Source organism: Podarcis erhardii (genome assembly GCF_964252035.2).
Source record: "Podarcis erhardii genome assembly, chromosome: 4".
Lineage (NCBI taxonomy): Eukaryota > Metazoa > Chordata > Lepidosauria > Squamata > Lacertidae > Podarcis > Podarcis erhardii.
This window is the reverse complement of record NC_138508.1, coordinates 24820193-24847947: the sequence shown is the minus strand read 5'-3', so window position 1 is coordinate 24847947 and position 27755 is coordinate 24820193. Positions and strand designations below refer to the sequence as shown.

General features: G+C 39.6%; 1 protein-coding gene across 4 annotated transcripts in view; it reads left to right on the top strand.

Moving 5' to 3' along the window:
- Nucleotides 1-323: 323 nt before the first annotated feature.
- PSPC1 (paraspeckle component 1) overlaps nucleotides 324-27755 on the top strand; it is a 61117-nt gene continuing 33685 nt past the window's right edge. For 2 of the 4 annotated variants that reach the window (XM_081860491.1, XM_081860492.1), the window contains exons 1-6: nucleotides 326-1094; nucleotides 4396-4697; nucleotides 8834-8929; nucleotides 9802-9998; nucleotides 10552-10636; nucleotides 11769-11868. In XM_081860491.1, the coding sequence (XP_081716617.1) occupies nucleotides 720-1094; nucleotides 4396-4697; nucleotides 8834-8929; nucleotides 9802-9998; nucleotides 10552-10636; nucleotides 11769-11868 (1155 nt within the window). In that variant the 5' untranslated portion in view covers nucleotides 326-719. Of the gene's footprint in view, nucleotides 1095-4395; nucleotides 4698-8833; nucleotides 8930-9801; nucleotides 9999-10551; nucleotides 10637-11768; nucleotides 11869-12792; nucleotides 12944-27755 lie in introns of those variants that run through there. The other 2 variants (XM_081860490.1, XM_081860489.1) reach the window with 2 other exon arrangements.

The following is a 27755-nucleotide window of genomic DNA, read 5'->3' as shown; positions in this document are numbered from 1 at the left end:
GCATTTATATATTATCAATTTGAAAAATACAAAAAAAACAAGAGACATTTCTTATTGTGACACCATCTTTTAACTATTAAGAATCAAGTGCCCACAAAAAAACAAAAACGAAAAAGGAAGAAAAACGGGGAAACTATAAACAGAAAACAATACAGTATTTGTTGAGTACATTGGTCACCATTATTTGTGCGGCAGCCATCTAATGATAAACTATGCATTTCAAGTTAAGTAGGTTGGAGCAGGGATGATTATTAACGAAAGAAGTGCTTCCTTTAGGACGAAAGGTTTCCCCACGGTGACTGGTAACCCCCGCTATCCCTTTTCCAGGACTGTGAGATTCAGCGAACGCGGGGGACGTTTTTGTCTCCGCGCACTGCCAATGGTCCAGGCGCGAGGATGACGCGCAGGCGCACTGAGCTTCGAAGCCGAGCGCGCTGCCCAGCGGCAGTTCAAACCTCGCGCGCGTGCGCACTAACAAAGCGGGAGGCGAGTTGGAGGGGGCGGGGCGGCGTTACGAGTCGTCAGCGAGTTAGGGCTCCCGCCGCCATTTTGGGCTGGGTTTCTTTTTCCTTTTTTTGTGCGCGTGTGTTTGCGCGCGCGCGCGGCTCGTCCCTCCGTCGCCGGTGGCCGAAAGAAACGGCTTCGGCGCCCGAGAGCTGCTCTCCGTCGCCCGCCTCCTCTCGTCTCCTCTCCGCAGCAGCGTCGCCTCCCTCGGCGCGATGTCGGCGAACAGGAACCTGAAGCAAGTGAGGATTGAGAACAGCTCCCCGGCGGCCGCCCCGCCGATCAGCATGGTGGGAGGCGGGAGCATGAAAGGGCTGCGCGGTCTGGAGCCTCCGCCGGACAACGAAGCGGCAGCGGCCATGGTGATGGTGAAGGAGGAGGAGGAGCAGGGCGGTGGCGCCGGCTTCACCGTCGACATCAAGAGCTTCTTGAAGCCCGGCGAGAAGAGCTACACGCAGCGGTGCCGCCTCTTCGTGGGGAACCTGCCCACCGACATCACCGAGGAGGACTTCAAGCGCCTCTTCGAGCGCTACGGGGAGCCCAGCGAGGTCTTCATTAACCGGGACCGCGGCTTCGGCTTCATCCGGCTGGTGAGGAAGAGTGCCCGGGGTTTCCCTTGGAAATGGTGTGTGTGTGTGAGAGAGAGAGAGAACGAAGAAAGAGAGTGAAATGTTCCCCTGCCCGTCCTCGCTCTACTTCTCTCCCCCCACCCCGCTCACGTGTGAACGAGGCCGTAACGTGTCCATATCCCTGCTCCCCCCCCCTCACTCGCGAACGGCTCTGCAGTAGAAACCGAGCGCGCGCGCACCAGAGAGCAACACTCCTTCTCCCGATAGACGCACGTACACAGACACAGACACATTCACACAAGCCCCCACCCCTCGAAGCCGCTGTGCACGCGGGTGGCCTCCTCCCCTCCTTTCACGTGCCTGCTGTATGGTCCCTTTACGTGGGGCTACGACTTTTCCTTCCGTTGGCGTTGGCCTCCGTAACCCACGTTCACACCCAGTTTTGATGATGAATGAATGGCTTTTGTTCATTTGTAGCGATGGAGCCGGTTTTCTGTCCTTCAAACATCCCAGGAGCAACTGATGTGGATCCTGTATGAAGCTGTTCAGATGAAAAGCCCATTGACGGTTCTTAGAATTGTAGAGTTGGAAAAGGACCTCGAGGATCATCTAGTCCAACCCCCCCCCCATGCAGGAATACAGTGGAACCTCAGGTTGCGGACGTAATCTGTGACAGATGCATGTCCGCAACCCGCAGCATTCACAAATAGAAGCGGCACGCCTGCGCAAGCATGTGACGCAAATTAGTGCTTCTGCACATGCGCGAGCAGCGAAACCCAGAAGTAACCTGTTCTGGTACATCCGGGTTTACCGTGGTGCGCCAACCCGAAAACACGTAACCAGATGCAATCGTATCATGAGGTATGACTGTATGCAGATGTCCCATACTGGGATCTAACCGGCTGCAATAAGAACACTATGCTGTAGCCAGCTGAGCTATCCCATGGTCAAGAGTTAAAACGTTGTCCGCACCAATCCTGAAAAAGAGATACCTCGCAAGACGAAAAGAATCCGTTCCGCGATTCTCTTCGTCTAGCGGTTTTTTCGTCTTGCGAAGCAAGCCCATTGACAGCTTAGCAGATTAGCACTATTAGTGGTCTAGCGGCTTTTAGCGATCAGCTGAGAAGGAACAGCTGATAAGCGGCTTAGCGCTTAGGGAAAGGGCGGGAAAAAGCGAAAAAAACCCGCGGGAACTCGCAAGATTTTTTCGTCTTGCGAAGCAGCCCCATAGAGAAATTCGTTTAGCGAAGCACCTCCAAAACGGAAAACCCTTTCGTCTAGCGGGTTTTCCATCTTGCGAGGCGTTCGTCTTGCGGGGCACCACTGTAAAGCTGTTCCATATTCCCAAGCTCCATGACTATTTTCCTCAAGTTTGTGTCAAAATGGTTACCCCATTCACGTATTTAATGAGTGGTCTCACATGTCTGTGGTCTCACACGTTTTCCCCATCCTCATATATCATCTGTCCATCTAATTGGTTCCACCATTCTTTATAACAGTTGCATGCCGCAATACAGTAGGGGGCTGAGGAGACAAACACATTGTGTTTTAAAAAACAAACACCAAGCAATTATACTGCTTGGTCTGTATTCAGGCTGCTCCACAAATCCAACATCATGGGTTGATAGAAAGTGGGACTAACTTTTCTTTGTGCCCGAAATGCAGCAACATTGGTCAGGCATTCCTACTGAGCTCTTCAAACTTAGTTCTAATCATAATTAACATGTATTATCCCCACTTGCTCTGGCAAGGAGACATTGACGGGATATTGGAACCAATTCACATCCTTTTTGAAAACTATTTAGGCTGCCTCATGATAAAGGGCTATTTTTACATGTCCCCCTGTTTCTTGCACCAACAGAATTTCTGTGTGGGACACGGTGGCTTTTTAATGCTAAGTGGGACTGGGGACCTCAGCAAACACCTAGGGATGCTTGAGGGTATTGTAGTGCCCCCAGGTGCCACATTAGTTCCCCCAGCTTTAAGATATTCCTCCTTCCCCAACACAAAACTGAGATTATTTTGGAATATTTATGGGACTGCCATGCTGCCCAATAATTGAGGTTCTGTGAGCAGCGTAAAAATTAACATGGCATTCATAGATTAAAAAGGTGGGGGACACTCATAAAAAATAGTCAGGGGTTTCTATGGAGGAAAAAAAGCTGGCTCAGGTGTGAATGTGTGGATGGTTTCACTTTGTGTGGCCTAGGCATTCAAGCTCCAAAACAACCCCCAACCTCCCTCCCATCTTCAGATCTGAGGACGTTGCAGTGATCACAGTTCAACTGTTAGGGGGATGATTGGTTTGTTTTTGTTCTTATTTTTATCATGCATTTTGTGGTGTTTATCATGTATTTTTATGTTGTGAACTGCCCTACGAGTTACAGATGAAGAGTGGTATACAAATTAATAATAATAATAATAATTCCCAAACACCTCTGTAGATTCAAAGCAGGGTTTGAAATTAGCAGGGCGCCAGGCACATTTTGCACCTAAAGATTCTCCATTTGTGAGCATCTCAAAAAAGACTGGGTGCCATTTTTTTGTGCCTGGCTGACACTCAAGAATTACAGAAATGTATGTGCTTTGAAGCCTCAAAGTATATGTTACGGATAGACAATATGTTAAGGAGTTTAACAATAAAGAGTAGGGTGTTTTGAAAAATGAAGTTGGGTGCCAGTATTTTTATTAAACATGTCTTAAGAATTTCTGCTAAAATATGATATTAGGAATGTGCCACTTATGTGAATTGTGTATTAATTCATGCTTATCAAAAAAATAAATAAAGTGTTGCTGACACACACACCCCAGCGGCGACTAGACATTCTGTTTTGGCGCCCACAACCCAGGTCCTAGAAGCCATTTGACTCCTAACTTTTCTATCCCAGTTTCTAACACTGATTCAAAGTTATACTGAAGACAGATTGCTCACCATGTACACTAGAGGGCAATGGCGAGTGAAATTGTTGAAGCCTGGTCATAGGTTATCAGAAACGGAATACAGTACTTGCAGATTTTAAGTGCATAGGGTGGGATTCACCTAACCAGCCCTGTCTATGGAAGCCCTGCACAAGGACTTCAGCTTGAGTAATGTGGCTTCCCCTTTACGTGCATTCTGAAATTGACTTGGGGTTGTGTGTTGGGACAATCCCCAGAACAGCGCTGGGGGACGGGTGTTGTTCCATCTGGCAAGCTGGAATGCTTGCATAGCTGGAAAAATTTGAAAAGCGCAAAGTTGAATTCCTGCCATAAAATGTTGAAATGAATTACTGATGTGTTATATTCAACTGTGCATCATGTGTATATGTTTTTTCCTGAAAAGGAATCCAGGACACTAGCTGAAATTGCAAAGGCAGAACTCGATGGAACTATTTTGAAGAGCAGACCACTTCGAATTCGTTTTGCTACTCATGGAGCTGCTTTAACAGTAAAGAATCTTTCACCTGTTGTTTCCAATGAGCTTCTGGAACAAGCTTTCTCTCAATTTGGCCCTGTGGAAAGAGCTGTTGTTGTGGTAGATGATCGTGGTAGAGCAACTGGGAAAGGTTTCGTAGAGTTTGCTGCAAAACCCCCAGCACGTAAAGCTCTAGAAAGATGCAATGATGGAGCATTCCTGCTGACGACGTAAGTTCCTGATTGAATTTATTGTGGTATATGTATAAAGAAAACTATGTAATTGGATTATCCGATAAAGTAGCAATAGAAGTTGCTCAAAACTCATGGAAATTTGAACTGGTCTCAGAACCTAGTTTAGATTTCTTCTTTTTCAGCCTAAAAAAGCTGATAGTGACAGTGGCTTCCGTGAAAGATTATGACTCTACTTTATAGCAAGTATACATTACAGATTTCAGAGGCATCCAAGGCAGGGGGAAGTATAAGAGAATGATTTTAATCCTCATGCTACTTTGCAGCCCTTCATTAAAGGGTCTTGCACCATAGCAGTCTAGTCTGAGAGGTGATGATGAGTCTAAATTCAGCACTTATCTGCTGTATCATGCTGGCTTTTCTACTCGTAGTCCTTAGTCTGCATATTTGAAAGATATTGTGTAAGATGTTGGTTTTTAATGTTTGATGTTTTATTATGTTTTCACATATGCTGTAAACTGCCCAAAGTGGCTGAGGAAACACAGCCAGATGGGCAGGATATAAATAATAAAATTATTATTTATTATTATTAAATATGGTAGTTATCACTTGGATAAAATGTTATTATGCAGAGACATAGGAAAAAGCCCGCTCCTAATCTAAGACATTTAGTTATTACTCCCATCTTAGCAAGATGGTATTAACCCTTCCAACTATTCTGCCCATTGCTCCTTGATAGTGATTTCAGCATACCTGAAACATTATGTAGATTCTAGACACATTGCAGCTTAGCTAATGTTGTGTCCAATAATCCCATATTCATTGCTCTGGAATAAAATCTTAGTTTATGTGAGCATGAATTTGTTAGGTCAGTCCCAACTCTGTGAAATAAGTGAAGCCCATCTGCTTTATATGCAGAAGGTCCAGGGTTAATTTTGATGAAATTGAGCAGCAAGCAAAACATACTCTACCAAATGTAGAGTACAAAACTGTAAGAAGAAGGCAGAGAGTACCAAAAAACCCACAATACAATGATGGGGCAGCACCTGAAGCCTTAGATGAACTTTCTCCAAGAGGCAAGTTTAGGGTAAATTCATTTATCCTTGAAGCCAACCTAGACTGAAGACCAACATTGTATAGGAGTGTAGCTGACAATTTTCCATTTTTGGTGAACCTGCAAGCAACCAAGGAATAGATTTAAGTGGCATTGAGATGTTGATGCAAAAGTATCCAAAGGGTATTGTCCTCAGTAGGAAGTGATCTGACCATAACAAGTGGCGGATGTCAATATTCACAACTTTCATATAACCTCTCCAGTTGAGAAAACAAGGTTCAGATTGTGGCCTTCCACATGTGTTTGGCTGATGACATGTTGGGACAGCCCCATTATCGTCATGGCAGCTATGAAGTCCTGAGCCACCTTAGAGCCTGTTGCCTCAGCATGGATGAGAAGTCCCCAAAACCAGCCGTATTGGAGTCTACCTCAGACAACAGCTCTTGTCACCTCAGGCAGTGAGATTGCTGGACAGCTAGACTGGTAGTAAACCAGCAGAATCCCCTAAGCTTTATCGATTCCCCAAAGCCAGGAACACACATAATGGCGTGGGAAGGCATGTTCAGTTAAAATTCCAAAGGTTGTTACTGTAATTTAAACTTTGTTTACCATGGCTGTCAAAATGACGGTGGCGTGTCACTTAATATGATAATTTCCTGTTCTTTGTATGCTTTAGCCACAAATACTTTGAGATGATCACTCTGTCTGTTTGTTGGGCTAAGAACTGGCCCTGAAATGATATGTTGTAAAATAATAATTGCTTTTATAATTCCATGCTTGGTACATATATAACCATGGCACTTTGATATGTTTCTTTGTATCCAGTTATGTAAGCCTCTACCCCTGTAGTAAATCTTTCTGGAATTTTTGTTGCAAATGGGATTATTTTAATCAGCCTTTGAACTGTGATGAAGTACTAGGTGCAACAGACCTTAAAACAGTTGGCTTGAAATACATTTTGCTCAGAAGAGAATGCTGCCGGTTTTTGTGGATATTGAGGTTCCAGTACATATCCTATGTAATTTTGAGTTAGGCCCTTTTAGTGTTCAGATTGTTAGTATTCACAGAGAGCTAAATAAACTTTGAGAATACTTTTAGAAGTAAGAATGTGTCACAAATAATAAAGCTACAGAGCTATCGTAAATCTGCTCTGAAGTTTCTCAGAGTGGCATCAGCCATTTTTCTTACTGCATCAGCTGCAGGCTTGGATAAATCAAACTTCTTCAACAAGTGGGCTGGCCTTGGCCTGCTCTTCCGCCAAAACACCCTGTTGTGGAGTATTGTGCTGGCAGTGGGAATAACACACGTAGCTCCTTAACAGCCCATACCTTTGGTAACCTCAGTGAGGGCTTCAGCAGTTGCCTGCAGTCAGTGGAGCCCAGTTTTGAGGTTTTATAAACTCGAGGTATGTAAAAAATATTTCAAGGCTATGCTATGAAGTTAAAATAACAATCCGGTAAGGAATCTGAAATAGCATAAAGAAAAAAAATACAAAACAGCCAGGTTCACAGCCATTACTTCAAAATAAAGTACATTCTCTACTTGGTGAATTAAATGTTACAACAAACCATATTGATACAGAAAGAATACAAAGTTAATGTTATGAATAATGGCATATTCCATCTCCATGTTTGGCTGTCATGTAAGCAACAAATGGAAGTAAAATCCATAAGTTTAGCTGCACCCTGAGATATCCTTCATTTATAAGCCAGTTTCTCAGAAATAAAAATAAACATTACCTTATTGAACCAAATATTTAAAGAAAAACCAAGGACTTTTTTCAGCCATATGATATGGTCAAATGATCAGCTTCTAGTAGATTTACATAATAACTCTATTCAGTTCATCAAAAATTGATAAAAGACAGAGATTGGAGTTCAAAGGCACTGGTATACCTTTTCCCAAAATTTGTACACATGTTTCCAAGACCACTACATGAGCCAATAGATTCTGATAGGTTTTGTTAAATAAAAATAAATGTTGTTTGACAGAGCAGGTTGATTGTTAACTCATGGTGACTTTAATAATTAAAAAACAAACAAAATTAAATCAACATTTTCTGTTTATTATTTAGGTACTTCCTAAACAAATATGTACTAATTAGTTGCTATAACCATAAATAACTGTAATGGTTCTAGGGGTTGCTCGTGCGTAAACCGGTACAACACCTGGCTGGGTTGCCTGAGTGAACCTTTTCTGTCCGGACAGCCACTCACCCGTGGCTGTCTCAATCGCTGGCAGAATCCATCAGTGGGCGTTTCTTGAACTTCTTCCAGCAAAGAAGCTCTTTGACGCCTAGTCTCCTACTCTCCCTGTGTGGAAGCCTTCTGCACAGGGAGGGTGTAGGCAGCGGAGGACCCTTACTCTCCCCACTGGTCCCTGGCAAGGAGTCATGGGACTGCCTCGCCGATTCCCCCATCTGCCCCCCTTCTCCACTGGTGCTACGCTGATTCTCTTCCCCAGAAGATGGGCTGCCTCTCCCCATCCCGGGACGCTCTCTGGGACCCCTCCGGAGCCCGCTCTCTCCCTCCGGCCCTGATGGCAGTTCCCTGACAATAACACATTGATATAAAGTGGATCATGTCTTTATGTAGCCTATGATAGACTGTGTATATAAAAATGCTTTGGATCATGTCAAGCTTAATTATAACTTAATGCCTGGGATCATGTCAAGCTACATTAGAATTACATTGACTTGTTTCATGTAAACAGCACAATATGTAATTTTGTTTAAAATCTTTTTGTCATATAGTCACCCTGCACCATCTCACACAAAATAGAATGCTCTCCCTAAGAAGCAAAAGCTGCCAGTAGTTACTTAGTATATTGGTGTTCTTTATGAGATGGAAGGTAACTGTCCATGTCCTTTCATCGTTAGTCATAAATATGTATGACTATCAACTCTGAGCCAATTAATTTGTATGCACCCTGCTGTTTATATGCAAGCAATATTCCTTAAGTCATTTTTGCGTACAGACTCAACATGCAGATTTTGCTTATTTGTGCTATTTGATAAGTGAACTGGGGACATTGGCATATTATATTAATAATTGGTATATTAGATTATGTTGCAGCTTCATTTTACAGGAGTTTGTTTCATTTATAATGTTTTCTTTTTAAGAACCCCTCGACCAGTAATTGTAGAACCTATGGAGCAATTTGATGATGAAGATGGGCTGCCTGAGAAATTAATGCAAAAAACACAACAATATCATAAGTACGTTTTATACATTCACATTATAGAATATTAAAAAACGGGAAGTAAAGCTTTAACTCCTGAGAGGTGTGGGTCTAATTCAAAAACCTGATTGTTGGTACCAGTAAAGCTAGCCATGACAATATACCGTTATTTAGAATGGATTGGTGAAATATAATATGAACTAGGGAAAAACTGTCATGGTTGAAGGGCTCTGTTTTTGCCACAACAGAAGTGAAAGCTAATGGATAAGGATGCATAAAATTAGAATGCATCTCACTGGCCTCAGCCATCACAAAACTTATGAAATATCCTCACATTACTCACCCCAAAAAGCTGACTGAATTAGAAATAGTGCAAGAGATGGGGCTGGCTCTAGCTTTTGGAGGGCTCTTGGTAAGATTTTGAACTCCTCCCCCTGCTTTGATGAGTGTCATGATCGCTTTTTCTCTTTGCCCAATTGGTTTCTCCCTCCCTCTCAATCCTGTCCAAAGGGATCAGTGGCAGGTAGTGAGGGGCACTGTCCCTTGCTGTCCCCTTGGTTGCTTATATAAGAGGTTCCCTGACTGGGAAATAGGGGCTGCACAGTAGCAAGCTGTTGGGAGAAGGTTCTGTCTACTGCACCAATGTGCCCCATTTGATTAAAAAAATTGCCCTGAACTGTTCCTCTTTCTGTGTGTTTCAGGCAGATGTGTGTTTTGAACACACAGGTGTGTGGCCTCCACATCTTGTTTGGCTTTAAATGAGCTAGATATAAGTAAAGAAACGAATTCTTTTCTTTAGAATGCGTAAGGAAGACTTGATTAAATAATGGAGAAATTTGTCAGTTAACTGCATTTTGCTGTGCCATTTATGAATGCATTCTGTTCATGTGAAATGTGATGTGCTCCTAGGGAAAGAGAACAGCCACCACGTTTTGCTCAACCTGGAACATTTGAATTTGAGTATGCTTCACGATGGAAGGCTCTTGATGAAATGGAAAAGCAACAGCGGGAACAAGTTGATAGAAACATTAGAGAAGCTAAGGAGAAGCTGGAAGCGGAGATGGAAGCAGCTCGACATGAGCACCAGTTAATGCTGATGAGACAAGGTATTCTGCATCCCTATTCTGTAATTTTTATTGCATAAACTGAAAAATTACTAAAAGTGGTCTGTGTTGTCGCAGGAAATATATATCTAAAGTGTCTATACATTGTGAACATTTCCATATTTTTACAAGCCACAAGCAGGGATTTTTCAGGAAGTTTGTGCAATGTCCAGAGCTACCTGTAGGTAAACATACTATGACCAAACTTATTTGACACTTTGTATATGCTCTGATGCTCTGTTCTACTCCATGACTCACAAATGCAAACTTGCCTCCATTAAAATATTTTACTCCAGCCTTTATTAATGCACTAGGTCAGGAGTGAACAACCATTATTCCTTTTGTTATTAATGTAAGGAGCATGTATCATTGCTTTTTAAAAAAATCACAGTAGCAAAATAATAATACTGTGACTGGGCTCTAAAGTTCATGTGTAATCTGAGACATAGTTTATAGGTAACATAACTTTTCATTGTGCTTTTTAGTGTCTATTTTTATATTGATAACTGTTCCTGTTAAAATGATAATTGCTAGCTGCTGCTTTGACTTTTCACAGATCTTATGAGGCGTCAGGAAGAATTGAGACGTTTGGAAGAACTTAGGAATCAGGAGCTACAGAAACGAAAGCAAATACAATTGAGGTATTCTATAAATCCACGCTAGAGGGTGATAGCCCTTAGATGTGTGAAATGAGATTTCATAACTCAAGAGATACCATTTTAAAACTAGCTCTAGTCCTCTGTAGCCTTTAAAACACATACATAGTAAATTGACTACTTAGAGATTGCCTACAAAGTCCCATGACCGTGACAAATGTGTGAGGTTGTGTCAGTAGCTGCCAGGGCTACTGCCTTGTTTTCTTGATGTAACGCTTATGATGCCTTCTCTCCATCATTTTAGTTACAGGAATTATAGTAATTCAGGAACCTTAGAACTTGTTATAAAACCATTGCTTATATTTTGCTATGTTGAATGTTTACATAGGTTCTTGAGGTATCTATAAGTAACATGGGGCGAGGATCAAATCACTCCAAAATGCTTGTGAGTTGTTTAAAAATAGGATATTAGAAGCTCAATTGGAGTCTATACTACAGATGAGGAAAGGTATTATGAAGGCCAAGATGATGCCAGCATGTTTAATGAGCAGAGTCAAAGAAGCTATTATAGGGAAGAAGGCATCCTTCAAAAAATGGAAGTCTTGTCCAAATGAAGAGAACAAAAAAGAATACAAACTGTGGCATCTGGTTGTCCACTGCAAGAACAGGGCCATTGGCCTGATCCAGCAGGCTCTTATGTTCTTATTGATGGAGAAAGTGGTCAAAAGACAACAAATAAAACAGAGAACAGTAGATGGATGATGACAACATCATCATCAATTAAATTTTTATACTGTCCTTCAACCGAAGATCACAGGGCAGTTTATAGTATAAAAACACAAGAATATGTAACATAATAACAAACAAAAACAATAACCCTTCCACATAGGGCCATAGATAGTTTATTTGGCCGAAGGCTTGGGAGAAGAAAAATGTTTCTGCCTGGTACAGGAAGCTACTGCAGAAAAGGCCTGTTCAGACCTTTTGTGGAGGAGGCACACAAAGAAAAGCTTCAGATGATGATTGCAGGGTCTGGGTTGGTTCATATGGGGGCTATAGTTCTTCTAAGATTGAAAATCATGTTTTTGTGATATTGGAAGGGAAGGATTTTATAGTTTTTGGAATGAAAAGATGTAATAAGTATCTTAGGAAGATGCATTCTGTGCAAAACCATTAGACATGAAGAAGAACATAGGCGCCGTGAAGAAGAGATGTTGCGCCAAGAGGAATTGAGAAGACAGCAGGAAGGAGGATTTAAGTCCAATTTCATGGATAATGTAAGTAGAACTCTTATTTACTGAAATGGGCACATGCTTTTCCTAAACCTGTTAGTGATACAAGTATCATCTTCCTGTCTGCCTTTACTTTCTCTCCATTATAACTTACTTTCTTTAAAAGTTATTCCTGGAACCATGTAATGATCTAATATTTGTCATAACTCCATAACAGAGAACAGTGGCCACATCTCTAAAGTAATAATGATTAATAACGTAAATGATTACCCCCCTCCTTTTCATATTCATTTTTAACTTATGTTGTCTGTGGCTTAGATTCTAAGCATTAGTACTAATAGAACAGAAACTACTGTCTGTACAATCCTTTGCAGTGAGAGCAACTGTCAGAAAAAGCATATGTTTCAGCTTTCCCAGGACTGTACTGCTTGTAATTTCCTTTGTGTCAAATTTGCACACACAAAAATGGCATTAATTCAACTCTGATTTTTTCTGCCATGGAAGACTTTGTAGTACACATGAAGCAAATGTGATATGATGAGAAGCTAGTATACGGAAACTCAAATAAAGGGGTATTTTTGTTCCATTGTTGCTTTCCTCTTCTACAAGGTACCAATAAAAATGAAGAAATAATTATTCAAATAATTATTCCAATGCAGAATTGCTAGATAGTGTCTTCTGTACTTATACGTTATCATACATACAAAATAATAATCTGGGAACATTTTTTATATCCTATATAAAGATAAAGATGTGTTTCCAGAAACAAACAGCTTCTAATGGTTTTGTCAAAGGCAAAAAAAGAAATACAGATGATTAAATGAAAGTGGAAGTAGTACAAAGGGGGGGGGGAGAATATTTCTTGAAAGCAGAGAAGGGTCAGAATTGTCATTTGGACCCTGTTGAAGTCACCCTTCAGGTTCATCTGTAAGAGGATATGTTTTTAATGCAGGTTGTATTTGTCCATAGGAAGGAAATACAACTATAGCCACATTGGCATCCCTCTCCTGTCATTCACTGTAGCAGATGGGTCAGATGCCTGGACTTGTACCCTAGAGTCAAGATGCAAAATTTCCAGAATTGTTGAATACAAGGGGGGAAATTGCTTGGAAATTTGGGGAAACATGTAAGTTTGCAATATTTAGGCATCCAATCTAAAATTACTACTTTTAAGAATAGAAAATATATTATGTAAACGAGGGGGAGCATACCTGTGTGACAGAGCATATACTTAGGAAGCAGAAATTTCTAGATTCAGCCCCTGGCACTTTTAAGTTAGAAAAGAAATCTGGCAGCAGGTAATGAGAGAGACCTGTCTGAGATGCTAGAGAGCTACAGCTAGTCATAGAATGATAGAATTGTAGAGTTGGAAGGGAATCTCAACAAAAGCATAATTTTAAAAGAGAAAATGGTTCCTAAGACAGTTTCCATGTTTTCCATGTTTTTAAATAAAACTTTGGAAAAAGGCTTCCCTCTACTTTAATATCTATATTGAAAGTTCAACTGCATGAATGGTTAGGAAGGTGCTATATGGTATGTTTTATAACTATGCTCACCTCTCACATTTAAACTTACATGGGGGTGAAATTCCTTAGAGAGGTTTGCTGAAATAAAATAACCAGAATTTGCTGTGTTCCTACAGTTCTGTTATATGTCCTCGTATGGGTCTTAAATTCTGCTGCGCCTGCACCATTCTTAAGTGTGTTTTTCCTCTGATTATTCATTTGTGTTGCACCTTTGATCCTTTATTGTCCCTGGTGATTTTTCTGCAAAGCAGTCAGCTGGCGTGTGGAATGATTTGTAAAGACTTTTGTCATGCTCTTCACCCAAGTGTTTCTAACTTTAATTGGAGAAAAGTCTTCAGATCATCTCCTGGAATTTTAAAAATAGTGTTTATATTACAATTTTTATGCATTTATTTTTTCTCATTTATGCTGTAGCAGATATGATTAATGCATGATTGTACAGCACTCAATTACTCCGGCAGAATGTATTAGTTGCCTCCACTGAATTGTGTTCAAGGTGCTGTGAGATGCATGAAAACTGCTGTGCATACATGCAAACCATCAATTGGTTTGTGAGAAATCCTCGTAAGGCAAATGTTATTAATGATGAAGATTAAATGATACATATTAGCTGTTCATTTTATTTAGCATGGGGAGGGGATATGAAAGATAGGTTGTGAAATGTGTTGCACTTTTTAAAAAACCCACCTTTAACCTAATGGATAGGGCGAGTTTTAATTACAGAATTTGGCATACTAATTTATAGTAGGTGGAATATATATGTAAATTCACAATATGCTGTTTATTGAGTTATAACTTAACAATTTGAAACTGTATTTGGTTGGTACTGTCCAACATGCGCCCATAAATTTTATCATTCGGAGGCCTATCTTCTGTGAACTAGTGGATGTGACTACTTGAAGTGGTGATCTGAACATTTTACAAAACCTTCTGTTCGAAAGAGGATAATCATTTAATGTAGCAGGTAGCTGAAAGTTTGGGGTGGGGGAGGGATGTTCATTTTGCCTTCTTTCCCCAGAATTTGCTTCTAAATCTACTTTGAAAAAGAAGTTGTTTTCAAGATGTTGCAAAATAGATGTAATTGCACTTGCTTGTAAGCAGCAGTAATAATTATCTTGAGGCTAATGTGCTTCAGCAGCAACACTTCATGACTACTTTCCATAAAGCTGGTATGACATTTTTGCTCTATAAGTTAATGTTATGTTGGAATGTGGTATCATCCAGCTGTGTGTAGTTCTTTAGCTAATGTTTGCCTACAGTTTAATAACCTTTTAAAGTACTACAGAACCTGAAAGATTCTATAACATTTTATGTAGTTGTGGGTCTTGGTCCAGCGGGTTAGCTTTTATGTAGAAAGCCCTGTTTGTCCAGGGCTTCTTCTGCTCTCTTCTTCCAGAGGAAAATATGGGTGGTGCTCATGCATTCTGAACATTTTCTTGTGAAAAAAAGAGGGTGATGTAACTATACTAGTAGGGGAAAAATTTCACTCATATGTTTTCCTTGCTTTGTTAGAAGGGCACATCGTCTACTCTGTTCCAATGAATGTGGATAAAACCTGCATGTGTGAAGTCTGGACAAGTTGCATATTAAATTAAGCATTTATGCTAACGTTTTTTTCTATAATTTTGTAAACATTTTAACTAAAACTCTCCGAGTTGGCAGGTGCCTCCATTGCTACCTCTTAAAAGTTAGAAGGAAGACAGTGCAATAAACAGCTTCGCTTGTGTAACCCTAGTTAGCACAGAGTTATATGCCATGCGAAGTCCACATGGCATAGCCATGTACATGCTGTAGCCCTTTTAATCCCAGAATCTGCTGTGAACCTTAAAGAGAGCCCCATCCTCACCTTAGGTAGATTTTCTTCTCATAGAGTTGTGAACCTGCAAGAGGAAGGAACAGGACATGTGTGAGGGTTGGGTTTTGGGAACTGGGTGGGTAGAAGAGTTCATGCAACTGGCTGCCAGTGCAGTTCATGCCCAATTTAATAGGCTAGTTTTAACTCTTTTAAAGCCTCTAAATGATTTGGGCCTGAACAACTTGAAGGACTTCCTTCACCCATATCTACATACCTGCACTCTTAAGATTAACAGCAGAGGTCGTCCCCATTTTTCTGCTGTTTTGGTTAGTGAGATTGGCCAGTACTGGAGAGACTTTTTTTCACCGAAGATTTTTTTCACTGTTTATGTCAAGTGATCTTTAAATTGGTAACGCTTTTTGGTTGTGATACATTTTTCATGTGCCTCATCTCCTTAAATTATGATTTGTTTTATGAGATGAGTTAAGGTAAAGACATCCTGTATCTTTGAATTTTAATATGTTAGTACCAGTAGAACCTTATTATTCTGTCAAACAGCATGTAAGTGTTTTTAAATGAATGGGAAGGGAAAACAAAACTGGCTTGTGTAGAGTTTTTGGCAGTACTATTTAACTTCTGTTTTAATAATAATTTTTTTACTTTTGCTGAATCACACTGGGGGGGGTTGACTGATTATAAAAATGTTTTATCTGTGTTCTCTGTCCCAATTATTTTGACAATGCCACTTTATTGCAGAATTAAATTTGAAACAATTTTTTGTATGTATTTATAAACAACTTAAGTTTTGTTTCTTGAACTGTGAAAATAAGTCTACTTACGTAATCTTCAACATTTTTTAATTAAAAGGAAGGCATAAATGGTAAGTGTACTTGGAACCACAAAAACAGTCCTTGTTTTTAGAGTTAACACAGAATTAATTTTCAGATGCTTCTACTTGAAACGTGTGTAGTTCATAAACAATATCAGCATATTAATTACAAGTTGCTAAATAAAGAAAACCACTTACAATTTTTATTGAAGCTATTTTACTATGGAAGCAAACAAATAAAAATTCTGCCAACCTTCAGTCATGTCCCAGTAGATACTTAGGGTAGAATTCAACTGATGTTTATTCAGAGAATACTAATTGAAATGAATGGGCTTATATTAGTTGTGCTCATAAATTTCAGTGTGTACTCTGAGTAAGAGTTAGTTGAATTCCACCCACAGTTTACCATTCACATAGTTTGGGATAGTGCTTTTGGCCAGAGGAAAAGTTATTTAACTTGCCTACAGTGCAAATCACTGTTAACTTAGGGTGCAGATTAGCACTTTTCTATTAGCTTCCTAAAGTTAGCTTAACAAGCATTTCTGGGCAGTTTTGATGGTAAATATGAAATGTTTGTAATTTAATGCCTTTAATCAGTACATAGGTAAAAGCAATCATAAAATGAAATCATAAGAGAATTGTGGTAGAATATGTATTTTGCTTGCAGAAAGTCCAGGTTCTATCCCCATCAACTTCTTTTAAAAGGATTAAACAGTAAGTGAAGGCCACTGACTGAGACCCTGGAGTGCTGGTGCCAGATAGAGTAGGTAGGCCATACTTGGTTAGATGAAATGAGCATGATGTGAGGCAGCTTCCTATGTTTTGGAAAATTAAAAAGAGATCCCTGTTTTTGCATTTTACCGATAGATAATAAACTTAATCGTTCCTATACAGCAGGGATGGCCAACTCCCGAGGGACTGCGATCTACTTTCAGAATTAAAATCTGACAGTGATCTACCCCCTTTTTTGGGTTCAGGTCAAAGTTGTTGAGCAAAGTGTTTGACCCCGTTTTATGCCCCTTCTGTTGGCGTTCCATTGGGGGAGGGACTTTGATTAGTCGCTCACCAAAACAGCGCTGTGAAAGCGTTTTGCCTCACAGCAAAAACTCCATCTTCTGTTACAGATATCAGGAGAAAATCTAGGCGGGGGTGGGGTCAGGTGCTCTTAGGCAAAAGCAAAGGAAAATGAGACAGCGATCGACTGCAACCTCCCAGGGATTGACCAGTCGATCCCGATCGACCTGTTGGACATCCCTACTATACAGTATACCAGGGATGTCCAACAGGTTGCTCGTGATCTACTGGTTGATCGCGTGGGGTCTGTGGTCGATTGTGGGACCCCAACAACACCCCCCCCCCGGAAAAAGCTCAATCAAAGTTCAACAACTCTGGCTTCCTGAATAAAGCTCAACAACTTTGGTAGATCATGGTCAGTTTTTTTATAGTGGGAGTAGATCACAGTCTCTTGAAAGTTGGACATGCCTGCTGTATACCATGCCATCTTCAATAGTTTTTATATCAGAGTATGCTCAGTTCTGACTTTATTTCTGTGATCCTAGTATCAGTATTGAGGATTCTCTAAAATTAGTATGTTTATTTGATTTTAATTTATTCTTTAAACCACAGCTAAGCACCAACAGTCGAGGCTTCCTGTCAAAGTCCTCAAAGTTAGCCACTTTTTAAGGTCTTTACTTGAATCTGCCGCATGGTGATGCTAAACATTCAGTTGATTTAGCACTTCTTTTGCTTACTGAAAATGCTTTCATTAAGGGTTACTGTTTAATATGTATTGGCAGTTTGTGAAGTAAGTGAAAGGCAGTTATTAATATATGTATAATTTCAAATTGGAAACTTCCTAATTAACTTAGTACATATTAGTAGTGACGCAATGAATATATTACTCTTGAGTTTTTCCTTTTCCTGAAATGTCTTTAAGGGCTGCTGTTCTCAGTAATGTTTCCTTGTGATGCACAGGGTATATGGAATAGTTCCCCCCCCCCCCTTTCCAGCTACCATCATCTGCAACCCTTGTCAAATTGTTTTAATATAACTGCCACTAATTGCCTTTGTCCTTGCAGTTCATAAATCAAATAAGAAAGGAGACTTATTGGTGTTTAAATGCCACTACCAAACAGTTCTGGTTGTGGATCACCCTTAATTACATGTAATTTTAATCTGAGAAATGTACTTCATAGCACTTTGCTTGTGACATGAAAATACAAGAGATTCTATCTTAAACTGTAAGGATTGTTTTATTGGAGTTCAGAGGGACAATGACAGGATAAGAAAAAGTTTTGTCAAGTGAATTTACAGACTACTGAGTTTCAGCAGAGAGTTTTCCAACAGATTAAATTAGTGTTTCGCAAACTTTGGGTCTCCAGCTGTTGTTGGACTACAACTCCCACCATCCCTACATAGCAGGACCAGTGGTCAGGGATGATGGGAACTGCAGTCCAACAACTGTCAAGGAGACCCAAGTTTGAGAAACATTTGTTTAGATAATGCAAAAACCATACTTCCCCCATTCCCAGCTTGGGATGGTGAGTAGGAGGTAAGAGATGCATTGGCTGTACTGTTGGACATTCAGTGAAGGTTTGCTCCATCTGAATACCCTGCAGGACTATTGGCTGCTGGGAAGACAACTACAGCCTAGCTCTTTATGGGGTCATGAATTCTTTTGTTCCAACAATATCACAGTTTGCTTATATTTAACCATGCCTACCTCAGAACCAAAAGTGGGCCATTTAATTTCTGTCTCCAGCACTCTGTCACCAAAAACACTTATAGTAAAGTAAATAGCTAACTCTCAATACTAGAATGAGGGTTCATTCAGTTAAGCTGAATGTTGGGTGATACACAAGGAAGTACTTCACACAGTGAGTGCATAGTTGAATATGGATTTTTCTACTGCAGGAAGTTGTGATAGTTTGGACAAGCTATAAAAGGGGACAAATCCATGTAGGATATAGCTGTCAATGGCTATTAGCAATGATGGATATATCCGAGGCACTAGTCCTCAGAATAACCATTTGCTGGGATCACAAGTAGGTTGGCCAGTGTGAGAACAGAATGCTGGACTAGATGTGCCTTTGATTTGATCCAGCAGTTATGGTCTTACATACTTAACTGAGCTTTTTTGCTTGGGCATCAAGAATCTGGAGGAAATGTGTTAAGAAGACATCTTAACACTTCTTAACTGTCTGGGGAGTGGGGAGAATACATAACGGGTGAAAATATATTTAACTGAGGGATGTACATTGGGGATTAACACGATCCAAGTTAGTCAAAACGGGAAAAATTAGTATCTGTGGATCAATTTTCATTCTGGCTGATGGGTTCTATTGCTAGGTCTGTGTCCAAAGTTCAGGATATTCCTACATCTGATAAATATATTTACTATTTCCCCTACAACATTATGCCTCAGGATATATAGAAATAATGAAAGTAGGTAAGAAACAGGCTTGTGCCTTGGTGCCACAGGTTTATATAGAGCACCATGTTACCACTGTTGAGAATACCAGGAGATTGACATTTCTGTGCTTGGGGTGAAGAAGGGACCCATCACCCTTTTTAATGTTTCCCAGGACCTAGTGACCCATCACCCTTTTTAATGTTTCCCAGGACCTAGTGACTCTTCCCAAGTCTCATGCCATGCTTTGCCTGGGACAGAGTTCTTTGAGCCTCACAATGTTAGTAATATCTTGGTTACCTTAAATCCTAGTTTTTCATCGAGGTTTTCTGCTCCTTTGATCATTTTAAACCCTTCTTCCCAATTCTCTGCTTTTTCTGCTTTGTTTCTCTTTCACCTGATTCTTATGGGAAAATCCAAATCTGTGGAAAAAATACAGAGAGAGAAGAGGATGAGAAGGCTTTATTTCCTCTCATTGGAGAAGAGGGAGCATGCCCAAGTTGAGTCTGGGAATCCAGCTGTATTGTCTTCACCTCTTCATATACTTGCTAGCATTCATGCATGCTAGTTGTATTTAAGTGCAGTCTCCCACACTTCTTGCCTCTAAACCTCTTGCCTACTGAATATAGTTTGTTTAAGAAGGCTTTTCCTGGGGTCTAACTCAGTCATTTAAGGAATGTAAATTGTAGAGCCCCAGAAATAGTTGTATTGTTTTTAGAATGTGTAAATATGGTTTTATTGTTTTTTTTATTTTATAGCTCGTTGAAATGATTTCATTATTTTTAGAATTTGTATTTTGATGTCCTATTCCATTCTTCTACGCTGCTTAAATGGTGTTAATGCTGTGAGGTGGTCTATAAATGTGTTAAATAAACTCCACAGGTTTCTGTCTATATCTGTGCCATGGACAGAAACTGGGGAGGAGCCACCAGGGACTGGGATGCATACTGAAGCTAGTCAAATGAGTATTTGCTTGTCCCCTGGGTGGAGGGTTGATGGGTGCTTTGTTCACTCTATGAGAGAAAGCATCTTCAAGGTAAGCAACCAGTGTATCATTTATGTGTAACCACTGCTCTGTTTCTGTTATTTTCTTGCTTCTTTGATCACAGTTTTGCATATACAGTGGTACCTCGGTTTAAGAAAAGTCCTGTTTAAGAACAATTCGGTTTACGAACTCCGCAAAACCGGAAATAGTGTCCCGGTTTACGAACTTTACTTTGGTCTAAGAACGGAAACTGAATGGTGGAAGGGAACCGGTGGCAGTTGGTTTAAGAACAGTTTCGGTTTAAGAACGGACTTCCAGAACGGATTAAGTTTGTAAACCAAGGTACCACTGAAGTAGATCTTTGCAGTGTGCTTGCTCACTATACAAATCACTTTACTTAGTATACAAAAGGACAAAAAGATTATTCAGTACTACTGATCCCTTCAGTTCTTTAATACAGTGGTGCCCCGCAAGACGAATGCCTCGCAAGACGGAAAACTCGCTAGACGAAAGAGTTTTCCGTTTTGGAGGTGCTTCGCAAAACGAATTTCCTATGGGCTTGCTTCGCAAGACGAAAATGTCTTGCGAGTTCCTGCGGGTTTTTCCCCCTCCCCCCCTTTTTCTAAGCCGCTTATCCGATAAGCCGCTAAAAGCCGCTAAACCGCTAATAGCGCTAATCCGATAAGCCGTCAATGGGCTTGCTTCGCAAGACGAAAAAACCGCTAGACAAAGAGAATCGCGGAACGGATTCTTTTCGTCTTGCGAGGCACCACTGTACGGTAGTTTTTTGGTAATTGGATTTGCAGCTAAAATAACTTGTGAGATTTTGTGATTCCATGCAGGTTTGAGATATAAACGTTGACCCCCTTGAATGCTTATACTTTCTTTTCCATGGCATGTTGTTTGCAGTATGGTTCCAGAACATTTATTACAGAGATAAAGATAAGGCTTCTATCATTCAATTTGATATGCTTCAAGATACAAGTGATTGCATGATATAAACCTTTAGCCACTTAAACTTGTGAAAATGAACTGTGCTCTTTGTAGGTGACTGAAGATCACTTCATAGCTGATGAATTTCCTATATGCATATTACTTTTCATGCATGATGAATATATTTGGCTGTGGTACATGTGTGCTTAAGATTATGCTTATTTGGTCTCCTGATTGTCTTCCATCCAGGCTATTGATCAGCTCCATGTCTGCTTATCTGACCATGCTGTGCCATCAAATGTTTCTATACCATTCATTGAGTTAGAATTTACAAACATTCTAAACAGAAGTGGCATCCATGTCGGAAATTAACATATATGAAGCATTTCTTTTTAGTTCTGTTGGCTTGAAGAATGGGGATCTGTTCAGTATCATGTTAAGGCACTGAAGTTTTATAATGCTGAGCAGTTCACTGAATTGATCTAAGGAAATGTCTGATAATGGTTTAATTGCTTAAAATCTTAGTATTTCTCAATAAAAGGGCAATGGTGAATGCTGTTTTCCCGAAGATTTCCCTTTCATAGGTAAGCACTCTTTACAGTCAGGACTTCGTTAGTGAAATAAACTTTTTGGATATTAACTAGAAGTATGCCTGTATACTTAATGCATTTTTAAATAGAACAAATGTGTGCTATAATTTGCTAATATTCTCAGTTCCTAATAATCTTCAATTGCCAGCATTATAAAAAGTAATATGAAACTACATTACATGTCATCTATGCAGTAGGAATGTAATAAAATTATTGTCTATCATGAGTGGTTATGTGTACCCCTCATGCTTCCTTCTACCTCTTTGTACTTATATGTACCCACCAAATGATCCAACCTCTTTTGTCAGTAGGCCTTGTAATGTTTTTTCTCTTGTTAGCCTCTGTAGTGTATACATGGGTCATCCTTCTGCCTTGTATAAGGTTTTGGATAATCAAACTGACATTCACAGCAGTTGCACTGAATTTTCTACAGTTATGATTGGCCCATGTCCCCCTCTGTGGTATTTGAAGTATTAATGATATCACAGCAGCTCATATATGTTTTTATGGTGACAGGCAGCTTGTTGTTCATGAAATCCATGCTGCTTCTGAGGTCAATTGGAATGTGTATATATTTAATTGTGATACATATAGTTTTTAATTACTATTTTAAAAATACATTTAAAATATTTTATGTACAGTAGTTATATTATGGTATCTGACATGATCAACTTTAAATAAGAAGCTGATTGTGCTGGAACTGTATAAAGACAATAATAGTAATTATTATTATTATTATTATTATTATTATTATTATTATTATTATTATTTTATATGCCACCCATTCCGCTGGGTTGCTGGTTTCCTAGATCCAACACCATCTAGGAAAGGATTGCTGTATGTATTGTGAATTAAGTCTAGAAAACAAAGTCTTGACCATTGGGGACAGCACCGTGAAATTGTTTCAATTGTTTCAGTGCATTTAGAGATATTCTTGATCTATTTATTTTTCATTTCTCTAAGAGAATTAGCTGAATGAAGCAAATAGTATTTTTCTTGTGGGAATAAACTTCAGAATAGGTGTTCCAGCTTCCTACATAAGCTTGCTTGAAGAATGAGATGAAAAAATGCCTTTAAAATTGATGTGATAGTTTTACATTGGTTGGTGATTATTGTACCTAAGAATTAAATATACACAAACATGTCACACGATGTCAGTTGAATTACTCCGTCAAAAACCTTCATATATTTACCTGACAATAAGTCCATTCTTGAGGGTTAATTCTTTTTTGCCAGTCCGTACTGTCAAATATATTTAAGAATAACATGGTTAGATTTAATACACAATTTGCTGAGCTATGCAACCACACCTGGATGTATATTTGAGGGAATATTTATCTTTTAACGGAAACCTTGAAAATAGTTTTTAGAAGGAATACATTTCTTCCTGTTCATTAATGCTTAACCGTTAGGCTCCATTAATTGAGAAAATAAATAATAACATGTATGTACAAGACGTGATTTATTATAGTCATTCTACAGAATGAACATTTGCTTATGTATTATAGTGAGACATTTACTGAGATGGCTGGTGCTGTTTTGCAGTTTTTAAATATTGGATTTATGGTTGAAGCAATGGAAGTTTCTACCTTAAATCTGGTTCCATATCCAGCTTGGTTCAATATTTTGATTTCAATGCTGCAGATGCACAAAATTTCCCTTCATAGAAATATTGTAGGAAAAGGCACAATGTGCTTCACAGCTTTATTGGATAGTTCCAGGTATTTAGAATAGAAGTCAAGACAGGTGCTTTTGAAGTCAGCCAGAAGAATCATCCTAGGAAAGTTCTGTTAAACTGTCTTGTTCTTTTGAAGTCAAGATTGGAGAGTACAGCAATATCAACACTCACAAAAGGGGTTTCTAATCTAGTAGTATTTTTTCTCGGGAATGGGATACTGTACTTGGAGGCTTTGCACGTGTTCATTTATGTCACAAATTACCATACTTTGTCTGATGACTGCATTTGTGATGCAATTAACAAATCTGAAAGACATAAAAATGATAGGACTGATTGGCTCAATGAGACCACAGACTTAATTTTTTGGTCATAGCTTCTATTTTTATCCTTAACTTTGAACATATTTATGGCCTTTCCCTGAAGACTTGAGTCTGTTCACATGGCTGGAAATAGCAGCTAATATGCCAGTTTTGCTAACCAAGAAAAGTAACTCGAGTAATGTGGAAAATGAAATTTTGAAGCAGAAAAGTCCTCAATTTTTCCTGCACTTTGAATAGGCAAGTGAGGGCTTTCCCTCAGGAAAGCATTTCTGTATGTAGAAGTAGTTGAATCATGATCACTGGTTGCCTCCTTGAACAGAGCTGCAAAAATTAAGGAGCAAGCCTTAATGAAATTAACAGTTTATATAGATTCATTTGAAATAGTCCTAAGCTCAATATGTATTTTTTTCTTTGCAAGTGATTCCCTGTTCTCCTTTGACTGACGGATAACAGGGTAGGTTGATAACACTTGTCAATTATTTGGCCATTCGCTCCACACTTTGCATTTTGAAAGCGAGTTAAGTTCTAATGAGGGGCAGGAAAAACAGGCTCCTGCATAGTACAGAAAGTTTGAATATGCCTTCCTTGCACCAGCGGGTAGTAAAAGAAATCATGCGCATGCATTGGTAACTTTGAGACTTGATTACTGCAGGGCCAGTATTTATTTATTTATTTAAATTGTATAGTGCCCTATACCCAAAGACCTGAGGGCAGTCCTTTCTTATGTTCAGGACTCTCCAGTAAATTGGCTTTCATTATTCATGGCTGAGATAAGGACTTCTTTGACCCTGAAATGATTGCATTTAAAGGTGCATCAAAGGTCAGAATGCTTCAGCCAAAGCAGAAGCCAGAGGTTGCTTTGTGTGACACTGCAGTCTGGCAGTGTCATATTTTCTCACATATTATGGAGTGTGTTAAATCCTCACCAATTCTACTCAGAAGTAATTCTGGTTGAATTCAGTGGTGCTTACTCCCAAGTAAATGGGATTGGGGTTGCAGCCTGAGTTAGAGCAGGAACTTAAGCATATTGTTCCAGTACTTTTATCAGTTGCTCAGATTCCCATTCCAACTGTGGACCTAATTCAGATTTGTGGTCTTAGCCTCTTAAAGCTCTAAATAGTGTAGGACCAGGCTTCCTGAAATACTGCATTCTCCAAAATAAACCTACTCAAACCGTAAGATTCTCTTCAGAGGCCCTACCAAGTGAAGTGAGGCTGGTGAATGCTACTTAATGGCCTTCTCAATGGTGGCATTTCAGATTTAGAATGTCCTCTCCAGAGAGTCCATGGTAATTCTGAGTGTGGTTAACTTATGAACTACAGTTTATAAGTTCTGTACGTTTGGGTTGTCTACTTCTGTTCTTCTCCACGCTAGAAATTTTAATGCAGCCTTTTCTTTTTAATCACCCTGTTTTTATTTGTATTTTATATCACGTGAGTTGCCTAGAGAATAGTGCTGTTGGATTCTTTTCTACTACCTTTTGGTGTCTTCCTGGGGTGGGGTGAACAATCTGGTGCCCAATTTCAACTATATTAAAATCTTGGATTTCTCCATTGATTAATTTGGGTGGCTCTCACTTTTAACGTTGGAAACATTTGTGCATGAGTGGTGCCATTTTGGCTTAATAAGGACCACACTTGAAGAATGAATTTGCTACTATTATAGGATTAATGAGGATAATAGGACAAATGATGTGAAATTCCCTTTTTGCTTCTTTGATACAGAGGAAGACTGGCAGTATCCCAGCAATAATAGCTTGAGGCTGTATAGAGGAAATGGTAAAATGTGTCTCTGCACTTGCTCATGGAGAGATACAGTGGAGAGCTTATTTGTGGTAGACATCACCCGTCACAACTTCAGAAGATGTGCAGTTTGCCAAGGAGCCTTCATTTGCTGTAAACTGTCAGTTTGATACTGAGTGAATGTTTCAAATTACTTTATTCTTATTTAGATGTTCTCCTTAAACTATATGAAACAGCAAAATACCAGTTTTAGAGTAATCCACAGCTGCCCCTGTGCCTCAAAGATAAGAAATATTTATTTATGTGTTTGCCAAAAAAAAAAAAAAAAGTATTCAAAATATTTCCCCATCTTGTGTTGGCAGATTATTTTTTGGCCCTGAACCAATTGCTAGGTTTGTTCCTTCATTTCACTTCAATAATCTGCCCTATATATTGAATTTTTACTTTTGCTAACTAATACAGAATGCTATGTTTGCAGGTGTTTCCCAAAAGCGGCTTGCCATCTGAGGTGCAACTGCAATGCTAGCTTCCTGGGAGGTCGGGTGCTGTTGTTTACTGAAAGGAGGAAGGGCAAATTGGTGAGGAGTTCAGGAGGTTAGCGCAAGAACATTGGCTGCAGTGTTGTGTTTGTGTTATGCCAACCCCTACCTTACTCTCAAGCACGAGCAGCCCAACTGCTAGGAAGCTAGTGTAATGGCTTCACCGAACCTGACGAAACACTATTGGTGTTTCCTCTGCAAAAGTTTAGCTTTCTGCAAAAATCATAGGTGGGATGTAAATGCTTTTGCTAACACAACTGACAGCTAATGGTTGTGTGACATGGCTCTCTCAGAAAAAGCTGCTGAAGCTGAGAAAAACAAAACAGATTTTGGGTGCTCTCCCACTGAAGATGTCCCTTACTGGGTGTAAATATTTTGTGGACTGACATCTAGGGGTGATGAGAGTTACTTTCTCTAAGGAAAAGGTAAGATATTTGAGAGAGTAATTCTGGGGGTGTTGCCAGACATCACCCACCCATTTTTGCTTTTCAAAGGGTAACTCCTCCAGTTAAGTGTGAATCTGATGAAATTAAATTTGATGTACATATACAATGCAATGTAAAATACATGATGATCGTATCTAATGTGAAACGTAATATGAGCCATACATTTAGGAACGTTTGCATTTTCTTTTCTTTCACAATTTACCTGAACTGCCTAGTGAGCAAACTGGGCTTAGTCAACATCACTGTATAGAAGTATGAATGATTTCTTTTTGTAGATGCAATTTGCACTTTGATTAAAAGGTTAATAGTTGTAATGGCACAGAGGTTTCAGGATGAACTACAGAGACCCCATACCATATCGGGAGCAGAGGCAATTACGGTCCAATGCAGCCATTGCTAATCTGGGGGGTGAGATTCTTCCTGCACTACTGGGACTCTCCTTGCCATTCAGATTTGAAATGGCGAATCACGGCCAAGCTGGTGGGTAGTACTTGGGTGGCAGACCTGTCTGGAGCCTATTTTTCTCTTGAGCATTTAAACCAGCTGCACAGAGGTTTCAGAATGAAATACAGCTGAGCGGTTTTCACAGCGAGGTGCTGCCTAATTACTCCAACAAAGCTTCTCTCCCCCCCCCCCCCAATTTTCTGTTAACAAAAGTTCAAAGTCCTTCCCACCTCTAAACCATACAGCTTTCTGTCCATTGTTTTGCATGTGTTATTTGTCCAGGTACATACAACCTACTTCTCTGCTATAATAGTACACACATTTAGCTGTATAAATTTTATATTTCAGCTGTATTAGCCTGGAGGTTATGTGGTATTCTATCCATTTTGTGTTGTTTATGTTGACATTACAAGTATTCATGTTCTGCTAAATTTTTATTAAAACTGTCTTGGAACATACTTACATACAAATATGGAATATTTGACTGCATGTCTAACTTTCATTTGTACTTCTGAATACTGGCTTTTAGTACTTTGTGCTAACAATACTACTGCTTTTCCGGAAAGAGCATACGACACTCTTGGTTCTGTGAGTCTATTAATGACTTAAGTAGAACTAAACACTTTATAATTCTGCATTTTCTTGAAATTTTTTTCTCCACATGAGAAAATGTATCATATTTGGGAAAGGGGTACC